We start from the raw sequence: 13,619 nt of genomic DNA, 5'->3' as shown, positions 1-13,619 counted from the left end.
CAGGTGTCAAACTGATTCCAAAAAGGGCCAAGAGGGTGCAGGTTTTCCTCCCTACTGAAACGGCACAGACAGTTAGGCCAATGAGGTCTGCTGGAAGAAGCAGCACCTGGCTGCAATCAACTGATTACAGTTGTACAGATTGGTGAAAAGGTGTCATCTTGGTGGGTTGGAACGAAAACCTGCACCCACTCAGCCTCTTCTGGAATGAGTTTGACACCTATGGTGTAGAACAGGGGTGTCCAAACTTTTTGCAAAGAGGGCCAGATTTGGTAAGGTGAAAATGTGTGGGGGCCGACTATTTAGCCTGACATTCTTTGAACCATTAACATTAAATACAAATTAACTTTTTGGGATTTTTTTTAATTACAAATGGCATACTTTTACATTTTTTTTTACATTTAGGTTTTTACCGAAATCACAAACCACAAAAAATTTAGAAAACTATAAAGGATATCTAAGTTCATGTGAAACATTACATATTATTCACTATTATATGCTCACTGTAGGAAAAGTGCTGAAAACAAAACAATGATCACTGCATATTCAAACTGTGATTTTGACCATCACAAAAAAATTAATTAACTGAGATTTAAGAATTTATTCAACTCGGAGGACTTAACAAAGGTCTTGCCTGCACTAATGTGAAGGGTGATACTGGGATCTTGACTGCAGTATGTAGTCCATGTCTGGCTCAAGAGCAGTGGTTTTGATGCGCAAGACGTCACGCAGGTGAGAGTCACTCAGTCTCGTCCTCATGCGGCTCTTGTTAATGTTCATAACGGAGAATGTCTTCTCGCACATGTATGTGGAGCCAAACAAGCTCAGCATTTTCTTAGCAAATGTCCGAATTGCTTGGAACCTGCCTTCATCCAGCTGGCGGTAGAAGTTGACAAGAGGGAGCTGTTGGTGCCGACTGTGATGCTCGGCGTCACACTGGAGCTCAATGAGCTCCAGTTGCAGGTGGTCTGGAGCGTCATCAGGGTCCACGGGGAAAGGAGAGGAAAAAAGCGTGATCTCCTTTTCAATAGCTGCAAAGTCCCGAAAGCGCTGCTGAAACTCCTCAACCAGAGATGAGATGTCTGCTGCATACTTTGTCATTTGCGCACTGATATTGATCTGTGGGAAACTGGTCACAATTTCCTGCAGCGACGGGAAATGTGCGGTATTGGGCTGCGCCTGTGACAGGTGTCTTTGGAAAAGTAGCAGCTTGGTCCGAAAGGCTTTGATGTGTGAATACAGTTGGCTTACCACTGCATTTTGCCCTTGAAGGCTTGTGTTCAGCGCATTCAGATGTCGGGTTATGTCAACTAAAAATCCCAAATCAGCCAGCCAAACAGGATCATTTAATTGTGGCATGGGTTGTCCCTTTTTAGTCAAGAATTGTCCAATTTCCTCCCTGAGAGAGAAGAAGCGCTGCAGCGCAGACCCCCGACTGAGCCACCTTACGTCGGTGTGATACAAAACATCTCCGTATTCAGCCTGGATGTCGAGAAGAAACTGTTGAAACTGGCGGTGGCACAGCGCTTTGGAGCGAATATAATTAATAGTCTTTATCACCGGTTTCATAACATTATCATATTTCATATATTTGGCACAGAGAACTTCTTGATGAATAATACAGTGGAGTTTAATAGCGCTGCCTCCTTCTTCGCTGACTTTGTTACAGACAAGGCTTGATAATCCACTCCGCTCGCCAGCCATGGCAGGTGCGCCGTCCGTAATAATCCCGGTGACTTTATTCCACTGTAGTTTCATGTCATCTACGGTGGAACAAACAGAAACAAATAAATCCGTTCCTCTTGTTTGGCCCTTCAGACTCTGGAGGTCCAGAAGCTCTTCACTCACGTTCATGTCATTGTCCACTCCTCTTAAAAAGATCAGTAACTGAGCGGTGTCGGACGCATCCGTGCTTTCATCACACGCTAACGAGAAAAAGTCAAACTCAGTTCCTTTTGCCTCTAACTGTCTCTTAATATCTAATGAAACGTCTTCAATTCTCCGTACCACAGTATTACGAGCCAGGCAAATATTGGCAAACTCTTGCTTCTTCGCGGGACAAATTTTCTCAACCATTTTCATTACACAGTCTTTAATAAATTCACCCTCAGTGAAAGGTTTGCAGTGCTTTGCAATCAGCGTTGCCACTTCGTAGCTTGCCTTTGTGGCATTTTCATTTGACTCACGGACTCTTGTGAAAAAGCTTTGCTGTGCCGTTAAAACAGCTTCCAGTTGCTTCACTTTTTCACCGCGTTTGTTCCCAGTTAGCTTGTCGTAGCTATCATGTTTCGTCTGGTAGTGCCTCTTGATGTTGAATTCCTTGAAAACAGCCACAGTCTCTTGGCAAATTAGGCAGACACAGTTGTTTCTTATTTCAGTGAAAAAATACTCAAATTTCCACTTGTCCTGGAAGCGGCGGCACTCGCGGTCAACTTTCCTTTTTTTGTTTACAGACGCCATGTTAGAAATGGGCTGTGCTGAAAACGACACGTCACGGCGGCCAGAGTGCGGCCACAGGGCTACTGCCATCTTCTGGTGAAATGAAAAATAGCTTTTTGTACACATGTATTTTATACTGTGGTCAACAGTGCTGGCGGGCCACATATTATTGATTTCATGATAGAGGCCGCGGGCCGGTAAAAATTTGTCCACGGGCCGCAATTGGCCCGGGGGCCGGACTTTGGACATGTCTGGTGTAGAAGGTCCGATCCGGCCCGCATTTTTCCTCTGCCTGATGGGCACTTTATAGCCTACTCACACTGTATGTACATATTGAAATTATATGCAAACATTATAATTTATCATACATTTGCTACATTTAGTATAAGCTTTGCCTGAATTTGAACGAATTCTTGCTTTAGTCAAAGAGTTGCCATCATTTCATCTCTTGCCACCAATGAAGGAGATTTTGTTCATCCTTATTGCGTCTTGGAGTGCTTGTGCCTTCTGTTTTGACTATAGTGGTGAGATTGTGAATTATGTAATTGTATTTTGAAAACTGACGTACCAATAGTGTAATCCACCCCTCGCTTTAGAATTGGGTCTTCCATGTAATCAAGGCCTCCGAATGTACTAAAAATTGAGAAAAGAAAAAGGGCAAAATGCCGTTGGGGGATTGCGCCAAGCGGTCCTCAATGTCTGTGCTCCTTGCAAGTGAAAGCCCAAAAGGGTGTATTTCCTCTTTCTTGATGCTTGCTTTTGTGAATGAGTAACGGCAAACCTGACAGAAATGCTTTCATTTTTTCAAGAAGTGCTGTAAAACCTGAAGTTTGTGAGGTATGTGATCAAGTGTGTGCACTACTGCACTTTGCTCAATATCTTATCCACAATCACATTCGTTAATTTGTCCCCTGCTGTAAAAACAGTGCCTTCAATGGCAGCGAATGAGTTAATAAGGGACCTTGAAATACTCCTAAACCAACAGAAAGTTACCTGGAAATGCTAACAAATCAACAGTCAGCAGATAAAGGAAACAAGACACATCCCAGAAAGTCCCTAAAAATCAATAGGAAATTATCCAAAATTTACATTGTTGGAGGAATGTGTGTGTTTTTTGCTCCTCGTGTTCAATTAATTTGGGGTAATGAGAATGTTGGTTATCCGAATTCAGGCTGGAGACGATGAACAGTTTCTTCGAAGCTTTTAGTCACAGAATATTCCGGGGACAAATGAGTTTCAGACAATGGCTGTAGTAGATCACACAATTGTGAAGACACAGATAACTTACAACATTTATACGATCAGAAGGGCAGTATTGAAATTTTGCAACAGATGGGGTTTTCCAGTATACAGTAAGTTTTTGTCTAAACCGGCTCTAGATGGTATCACTCAAGGACACATCTGGCCACAGAACATAGCTCAACTAAGGAAATGAGGAACTTATATTGTCATGACTAAATATGGGCATAAGATACTCTTCAACTAGAAGTTACTTCTGTCTCCTAAAATGGAAGTGAAAAAAAAAGCGTTCAAAATTAACTCATTGACCAAGATAAAAGTCCAATTCACTTAAACTGGCTCATCTTTCAGTGACAATGTTTGTTCATTTTCCCTTCCCAGTCAAAATGGATTGGACATCTAGCACCATCAATGGCGGCAAGTTAAAAAAGAATAGTCCGGCCCAGCTGAGATCTAGTTGGCATTAATGTGGCCTGCAAACCAAACAGAGTTTTACACCCCTGATTTAGAGTGTTCAACCAGCCTACCGTGCATGTTTGCGAGGCATTTGTGCTTCACCTCGTGGTCACCTTAATACCTCATGTGGAACTTGTAAATAAAAATAGACGTAAAATTATCTGAAATGGGTTTTGATTGCCTGGTCAAAGGTATAAGACCACAGGCTATAAAAGCCAAAATTTGCTCCATTTATTTTTTTGCCAGTCATCATACAGCTATGTCCTGATGGCTAAAGCGAAGAGGTTTCTTCTTCAGTGGAACACTGGTGCTTCAGATGGTTGTGGGTCGTCAAGCGGTGGCTGGTTATGTGGATGTTGCACAGTCATCCCTCATGACTGAGGGCCCTTGTTCGTGTGATTACACCTGGGTTTTTTTAACAGGACAATGGACCATGTTCCCTGATATAAATCCCATAGAAAACATTTGGGGATGGATGACAAGAAAGGTATGTACAAATGGCCATAAATTCCAGACCATTTCAGTTTACTTGTTGTTTTAAATAAATTCGTTTTTCAAAGTGTTTTTTGTCACCCTCCCCTGATCTGCTCTACTAAAAACCTCATTTAGATCCAAATTTGCCTAAGGTATATTCTAGCTTATTTACCAACTGGTTTTAAGATTTGATCAGGACAGTATATTTTTTTATAAGATCATACACCCCTCACTGACACCTCACACATGACTGAAGGTCTCATGGGCAGATTTGGCCTGATGTGGACTAATGTCAAGTATGCATTCACGGTAGATCATACATAGTGGGAACAATGAAAATATGTTTATGCAAAACATTAAAGAAAACTGCATAGATTATTCCGAATAATCCTTGAACAGCAAGACACTTTCACTTCCAACTCTCTTAGCACGTGACCGGATGTTTCGTCGACGGACACTTGGTCCCCAGACGTTTCGTCGAACGGACGTTTGGTCGCCGGACAGTTCGTCCAACAGACATTTCATCGACGGACAATTCGTCGCCGGACATTTTGTCGAACGGACAATTCGTCTCCGGATTCGCTCGCTCTCAAAATTATAATCATGGGAGATAGAGAGAGAGAGAGAGAGAGAGAGAGAGTTTACTGTTGAAAGTGATCAACCTGGTAATCTCTCGCTCTCAAAATTATAATCATGAGAGAGAGAGCGTTTGTAATTGCATTGACAATGTCAGAGCATTAATATCTAAATATCTAATATCAAAATTATCAATAAATTGTGTATTATTGGTGTATGTGTACATGTTATTCGTCGCCGGATTTGCTCGCTCTCAAAATTATAATCACGAGAGAGAGTTTGTCATTGATTGCATTGACAATGTCAGAGCATTAATATCTAAATATCTAATATCAAAATATCAATAAGTTGCATATTACTGGCGTTGTGTGTACAGTTTTTCAAACTACGGCCTGCGGGCCTTTGATATGCAAATGATTGTCCTAACATACGAAGACAAGATTCAAGTTACAAAAAAACCCAAAACGTAAAGGCATTTCCTGTATCCCTTATTTTGTTTTGAAATTGTCCTTGTAACAACTACTGCACTAATTTTGCATGCCTGTTATTCATTTTAGTACATCAATAAATATTTTTCTTATCATTTTCTTTCTTTTTCGTCAGTTTTCACATATTTCATACAAAAGTGGGACACAAAATTTGTAGAGGGTTTGGTTGATAATATTTTTAGGACTGTGGAAAGAATTACAGAATTTTAATAGTACGGCTCTATTGATGAAATATCCACATTACAAAAAAAGTTCTGGAACCAATTCCTTTTGGAGTTTGTACGAGTTTATGCACATTTCCTGTATCCCACAATGCACTAAACAACGTGGTGACGCTATTTAAACTACCGTATTGGCCCGAATATAAGACGACTGACACGTAGGCGTCCCGGTGGCGCGAGTGCTTAGCGCATCGGCCTCACAGCTATGGGGTCCAAATCCAGGTCATGTCCATCTGTATGGAGTTTTCATGTTCTCCCGGGCCTGCATGGGTTTCCTCTGGGTACTCCGGTTTCCTTCCGCATTCCAAAGACATGCATGGTAGGCTGATTGGACACTCTAAATTCCTCCTAGGCATAGGTTTGAGTGTGCATGGTTATCCGTCTCCTTGTGCCCTACCATCGGCTGGCCACCGATTCAGGGTGTCCCCCGCCTCTGGCCCGGAGTCAGCTGGGATAGGCTCCAGCACCCCCCGCGACCCTAATGAGGATAAAGCGGTTCAGAAAATGAGATGAGACGACTGACATGTAAACCCTGTGGTCTGCTAACGAAATGGGTCCCAATGGACTTGTGTGTTACGTTCATCTATGGGAGGAACAGATTAGTGAATGGACAATTGACAGGAGTCACAAAAGTTTTATAGAATTGTATTTACAGTTTTGAAAATAGTATACAACTATTCAGTCTATCCTTTGAGCCGGCTCACTAGCATACAACACACTCAAAGTTTTTTTTTTTGTATGTTTCCTAAAAGAAAGTCATAGCATAAGGTCAAAATGCACTGTTTGTTCTGATCGAATTCGACTGGAGATGCAGTTCACAATCCTACCCAACCGAGGAGGAAGGCGTCAAGGATGATCCTCCTTGGAGTAAGGAAGGAGTCAGGGTCCATCAGTATTAAGGGTGGCTCTGCATCTTCCTCATCAGGTAGAATCCAGATTCCAGATCCAAAAATATTTCAAGGGTGGTAAAATAATCTAGCCTGTATAAAACATGGCTATTACTGAACTAACATTGTGAAAACCACACATTAAAGATGAAATAGCCTTCTCACAGTACAAGTGTAATACAGACTGTCGTGTAGATAGTAGTGTCAGAGACTACAGGCCCGAGTGCACATGGACCCACGCTATTACACTCGACTACAGTCAGCATGTTCAACTCACCATGAAGCTTCAAAAGCGTTCCTCTACCTCTGTGCTCATGGAACTCCGGTTTCCCTCTTTTCTCTATAGATCAACATAGTTTTAAAAGACTTGAAATGAGAACGTGAAATAAGATTGTAGCCATACTTAAATGATTTTAACAGTTTTCTTCGGTAACTTGGTATTAGCGGTCGTACTGACCAGCTAATGCTAACGGTAGCGCCGAGAGGCTCTATAAGCTAACTTACCAAACTGAGTAAATCACAAGTTCACCTTCCGCACACAATCCTTAACTCATCCACGCCGATAAAGATGTGTTGTGAATGTTGAACGTTTTACAGGATATTAACTGCTAAATACTAGAATTTGTTCAGCGCTCTCCTACGCAGTGCCTCTGTGCTGGAGCAGCCTACAACGCCTCTCTCCGTCTTAAGTGAAGGGGTTGAGCTCATCTAATTGTCAGACATTTCATATGGCTGGTGCTTCCGCATAGGGGTGACGCTCATTTCGTCCATAAGACAAGTTTTATTGAACTAAATTGCCCTAAGTTGAATTCTGTGAAATTACAAACAAAAAAGTTATAGGAACTTGCACACAGTTATTTAATGAAAATAAATATGTCAGCCCAATTATCTATTGGGTTACAGACACATTTTCACTCTTATTTCAATGCAAAAAACATTGTCTTATATTCGGGCCAATACGGTACTATTGGTAATTGAAGAGATTAAAAAAGACGTAATTAAGAGCCACACATCTAGAATCTTTTTTACGGACATTCAAATTTATCAGGGTTGTTAACAAGTCTTTTGTTTCGCTCTACTGTACAAATTATTCTCCTGCCTCTCATGTTTGTGTCTAACAAAAGCCCAAAAATGCTTTCTCAATAATCACACAAACATTGAAACTAGGAAACCAGGTGTGTTTTGTGTTTGCTCCAATCTATTTATCTCTTTGCAGCCAATAGAAGCATTGGTCTGTAGCATATTCTAATAGTTAAAAGAGGCACACTAAAAGCTACTTATATCAAGAAGCAAGTGGCTTGCTGAGAGGTTTTTTTTAGCTGAAAGGAGGAAAAGTCTTAACCTAATAATGAATTAGCAACATGCTTATGATTTGACACGACTGAATTCCTCTGGGCTCTATATTTATGTGTGTGTGTGTGTGTAGTCGGAGAACTTGCACAATTGGTGGTTGACTAAATAATTATTTGACCCACTGTATACACATCCATATACAGTGGTAGCTTGAGATAAGAGCTTAATGCATTCCGAGACTGAGCTCGTAAGTCGATTTACTCGTATTTCAAATCAATGTTTTCCATAGAAATGAACTAAAACCAATTAATTCATTCCAACCCTCTGAAAAAAACACCAAAAACAGGCTATTGGAATGGAAAAACATTTTGTTCTAATTCGCCATGTATTAACAGAGTAACAAATTACTAGTGTTTATGATGTTTAATAGTACTAAAATTAGATGGATTTCGTGGAGGGGAGAGAGAACGTAACATAACATAAATAAATTTAAGGTACCCGGACATTTCGTCGCCGGACGCTTCGTCCCCGGACGCTTCGTCGAACGGACGCTTCGTCGCTGGACAGTTCGTCGACCGGACACTTCGTCGACGGACAATTCGTCGGCAGACAGTTCGCCTAACCTTAACCACTATTAAAGAAGACAAAGGAAATTTACATATTCTTTATTAAATAAAATAAAACTGCAAAAACTCGCTCAACAACACAAACACATTAACATTTGGGCGTGTGCAAGTGCTAAATGTGCTCGTCTCGCAACACTACGCACGAAACGGCTCCTGCGTTGAGCGCTCCACGTTTGGAAAGACCCCAAAAAGAATTCTTCATAACAAATAGGGAGACATCTTGCAACAGACGAGTTCTCGGGGGCACTGAGTGACTCCACTAAATTACTATTAACTGTTTGTTTTTTAATCGCGAATTGATGTGGCTACGATTCTGACTGGATGCTGATATTTGTTATGAAGTATGCCAAAAATACTGCATCTCTGACTTTGATATAGACGCACACGTTTGATTTTAAATCAAGCAATCTATTGTCCTTTCAAGAACACATTCTATTGACTCTATTAATAGGAGCGAATGGGCCTGTTCTTAAAATGGCCGAAAAGCGACAACGTTTAGCTCCGTTGCCTCACAACCCACATCGGAAATCTAGTCTGTATAAACGATACCTATGGGAATACCAAGCAAAAAAAAGGACGACGACGAAGAATATGTGAATTTCCTTTGGCTTCTTTTTAATATATATTTTTTTAAAAATAATTTTATTTATTGCCTTTTATTATAAAAATAATCGTGGGCGAGTCCAGCGACGAATTGTCAGCGACGACGTCTAGCTCTGTTGCCTCACAACGCGTATCGGAAATCTAGTCTGTATACATGAAACCTATGGGAATACCAAGCAAAAAAAAGAAGGAAGACAACGAATAATATGTGAATTTCCTTTGTCTTCTTTTTAATAAAATAATGTTATTTATTGCCTTTTATTTTAAAAACAATCGTTTGCGAGTCCGGCGACGAATTGTCCGTCGACGAAATGTCCGGCGACGTTATTTGCTCGACGAACTGTCCGGCGACGAAGCGTCCGTTCGACGAACCGTCCGGGGATACAAAAATAAATGTTATCTAACCTTACACTAAATTTAATTCTAATTTGTTTTAAATTTTTATACCTTTCTTCTCCCGCGTTGGCGATATTTGCCCCGCTTCAACCCTAACTTTCAGTTGCAGTTTTTAAAAGGAACCTATCGAGGGTTGTTTGCTTTTGTCTTCCCTTCAAAATATTCCGAAAATGATGTCCTCAAAATAGGATAACGCATAACCACTTGCTAACGGGAAGTAGTATACTGCTCTCGTATTGGCGAGCAAGCGCCGCCACGCGTACACCATTCTGCACTGACTAATTGGGAAAAAAACACTAAAAAAATGCAACGCTCCACCCAGTGCTCATAGAGATATTTACACGAGAGAGTTGCGGGGAGAAAGACAGCAGACTCTTGAACATGCAAACTCCACACAGGTGGACTGACCTGGATTTGAACCCAGGACCCCAGAGCTGTGAGGCTGACACGCTAACCGTACACTAAATTCACACAAATTCAAAGTAAAAAATGTATATATATTTCAAAGAGATGCATTCCACATTATGAGAAAAAAACTAGGATGTATTAAACAAATCATTTTTGTTCAATTAGCATTCATCTATTTTTCCTGGGAGGGAGGGGGCCTGGGGGAGTGATAATATAGTTAATGATGAGTCATTAACTTTGGTGACCAAATAGAGAGCTTTGCATGGACACAGTTGCAGAAAAGCATATCATACAAAATCGTAATCACAATAACCTTGTCCACTACTAGTTTAAAGCTTATCCCTAAGTGCTTTTCTTTCTTTGATTAAATGTTCAGGAGAGGACAATAAACACTTCCACCAATGGTATAAGCTAAATGCTTATTCAAGATCCAGCCAATATTACGTTATCTGTCCATTTAGTTTGTTAATTCAGGATTAACCCACATCCTTATGAGTCAAGCTGAACTCTTGACTGGGAATACCTATTGGATTTTTCTCTATTTTGCTTGTCACCAATTGAGGGTTCTGACAAACAATCAACACACTGGGGACTACAGTTAGTGAATCTGGTGTTTTGTATGCTCTCAGAGCCAGTTCTGAGCCAGTATTTAGATCTACTCCAGCTGCATTGAGATGAACTGAGCCGTACTAAAGTGTGGGGACTGTGTTTTGAAGGTGCATTGAAGAGCACTGAGGTTGAATTGAGATGTTTTTAGTCATATTTAAATGGTATTGAAGCTGCATTGAGATGTATCAGAGCACAGCTAATTGAAGCTGAGCCTCAGAGAATGTAATGCTTTGTAACGGGACAGGATTGTCCATGCTGTTGCGGCACAGCATTGTGAGCGAGAGGGATTCTCCATTCTTTTGTGGTGTAAGGTGATTGGCCACAGTAGAAAGAAAGAAAAGGAGAAAAGCCACCAACAGAAGGAGCACTTGAGCTGCCAGAGGTGATGTAAGTCTGCCTTGCTGTGTGTTGGTTGTCTCAGCAGCAATAGGAGCCTAAAATTGAATTTGTCGAGTGTGTGGCCCAGCAGGCCTTCTCATGTGATGTGTGGCCTGGTCCCACTTCTGTGTTTGGTACGCAGAGCAGTCTGACCCCAGCATTTGAAGTGCCGGGCAGCCCTACGCCTTTATTGTTTGACGTAAAGCCTCTAAGACTGAGAGCATGGGCCCTTAAAGTCTGCAGCTTCGCATCAAAGCTAGCATGGATTGGTCATTTGGTTATCACTCTGGTAGGTCAAACATCTCTTGTTTTCTTCACAGAAATAAAAATTAAAATGTCCTGTATATATATATATACAGACAGTACATTTTAATGACACTTTTTTGACACTGTGTGGGCTCCTTACAACAGGAACAAAATATAGCTCTTAATAAAGTTAAAAATACATGAAAAAAAATAACAAACTTGTGAATTTCTGTTTAACATTGTTTCATTCACTGTTTATATCAATAATTAGATGAGGTAACAGATAAAACGAGAGATTGCTCACTTTCCTCCCATGTAACTGTTGAAAGATATATACATTTACAATGTTGGATTACAAAGTTTTGCCAATTGCGGAATCTCTTGCTCCAGAATATGTACAGCCGTTATGCTCAGATGTTATAAAAAAAGCGTGGCCGGATGATTCGCCTAATGACGTTTTGCCGACGGACGTTTGACAGACGGACAGGTCGCCGAATGGACGTTCCATCGAACGGCCAGACGGAGGTTTCGCGCGCTCGCCCCGCCCCCGGATCGTGTGTTCAAGTTTTTCAACCTCGGCCTGTGGGCCATATACGGCCCGTTAGGATTATAATTATATATATATATATATATATATATATATATATATATATATATAGATATATATATATATATATATATATATATGTGTGTATATATATATGTATATATATGTATATATATACGTATATATATGTATATATATATACGTATATATATGTATATATATATACGTATATATATATATGTATATATATATATATGTATATATATATATGTATATATATATATGTATATATATATATGTATATATATATATGTATATATATATGTATATATGTATATGTATATATATATATATATATATATATATATATGTATATATATATATATATATATATATATATGTGTATATATATATATATATATATATGTATATATATATATATATATATATATATACATATACAGTTGTGGTCAAAAGTTTACATACACTTGTGAAGAACATAATGTCATGGCTCTCTTGAGTTTCCAGTTATTTCTACAACTCTGATTTTTCTCTGATAGTGATACTTCTTTGTCACAAAAAACTATTATATATATATATATATATACTGAAAGAAAATTGCACTTATTTATCTATTACTATGTATTGATTATCTATTTATCATTACTATATATTGATTATCTATGTGTTTGTTTGTTTGTTCTTGAGTCCATAGACTCAGCAAGTGCTGCGCTCTCAACATCTTGGCCCTGAACGTCTCCAAAACCATTGAACTCTTCCTGGACTTCAGACGGAACAAGAATGCTCCGCTCTGCTGATATCACTTGGACTACTTATTTACTTATTTCTTATTTATTTACTATTTATTTGTCTGTTTGTTGTTGTTATTTGTAAAATACGTGGTGAAAGCTTTAAATCTCATTTTACTTGTAAAATGACAATAAAAGCATACAATTCATTTCAATTGATTGTTGATGGAGATAATACATTTGTACGCCAAAAAAATAGTGTTAGACCTCAATTTGTAGCATATTCTTGGTAAAATACAGCTAGTAATTGTATTATATTGAAGCTCTGGGCTTTCTGAAAAGTTGTCAGATATTCACAAAACCATTTTTTAATTACATTTTGGATGCACAGATGTTTGTGGCAAAATACCCCTCTGAGGTGAAATAGAGATGTCATACTAAAAGAAAAAACGAATCTAGATCACAGCTGTTACATTTGGTTTTATTTCATCATCTTTATCTCTCAGTTCACCCTCTGACTTTGTTTCTATGTATTTGTCTAAAAAGGCAAGGTGTCATTCTGTCACTTGAATTCTCTTCATGATTATCATGTAAATCTTTTTAATTAGAATGTAAATTTATAACATAATGATCATTGTTCATTAGAATGTAAATTGTTATTGTTTTCTTATAAATATATATAGCATGTCTGAGAATAAAGACTCTTGACTCAATGTAATTTAGTTGGTTCTTCGCGGCCCGGTGGTGCGAGTGGTTAGCGCGTTGCCCTCACAGATTTGGGGTCCTGGGTTCAAATCCAGGTCACGTCCACCTGTGTGGAGTTTTCATGTTGCATGGGTTTCCTCCGGGTACTCTGGTTTCCTCCCACATTCCAAAGACATGCATGGTAGGCTGATTGGACACTCTAAATTCCCTCTACGTATGGGCCCTGTGATCGGCTGGGCACTGATTCAGGCTGTTCCCTGCCTCTGGCCTGGAGTCAGCTGG

At 39.6% G+C, this 13,619-nt stretch overlaps 1 protein-coding gene across 1 annotated transcript in view; it reads left to right on the top strand.

Annotated features, from left to right (window-relative positions):
* dnajc24 (DnaJ (Hsp40) homolog, subfamily C, member 24) overlaps positions 1 to 13,345 on the top strand; it is a 39,767-nt gene extending 26,422 nt beyond the window's left edge. Inside the window, exon 5 of the mRNA XM_077597405.1 lies at positions 12,592 to 13,345. Coding sequence (XP_077453531.1) covers positions 12,592 to 12,701 — 110 coding nt within the window. The 3' untranslated portion in view covers positions 12,702 to 13,345. The remainder of the gene's footprint in view (positions 1 to 12,591) is intronic.
* Positions 13,346 to 13,619: the final 274 nt, after the last annotated feature.

This window comes from Stigmatopora argus, chromosome 3, assembly GCF_051989625.1.
Source record: "Stigmatopora argus isolate UIUO_Sarg chromosome 3, RoL_Sarg_1.0, whole genome shotgun sequence".
Classification (NCBI taxonomy): domain Eukaryota; kingdom Metazoa; phylum Chordata; class Actinopteri; order Syngnathiformes; family Syngnathidae; genus Stigmatopora; species Stigmatopora argus.
The sequence above is the reverse complement of the archived record's forward strand: the minus strand, read 5'-3'. Positions and strand labels throughout refer to the sequence as shown.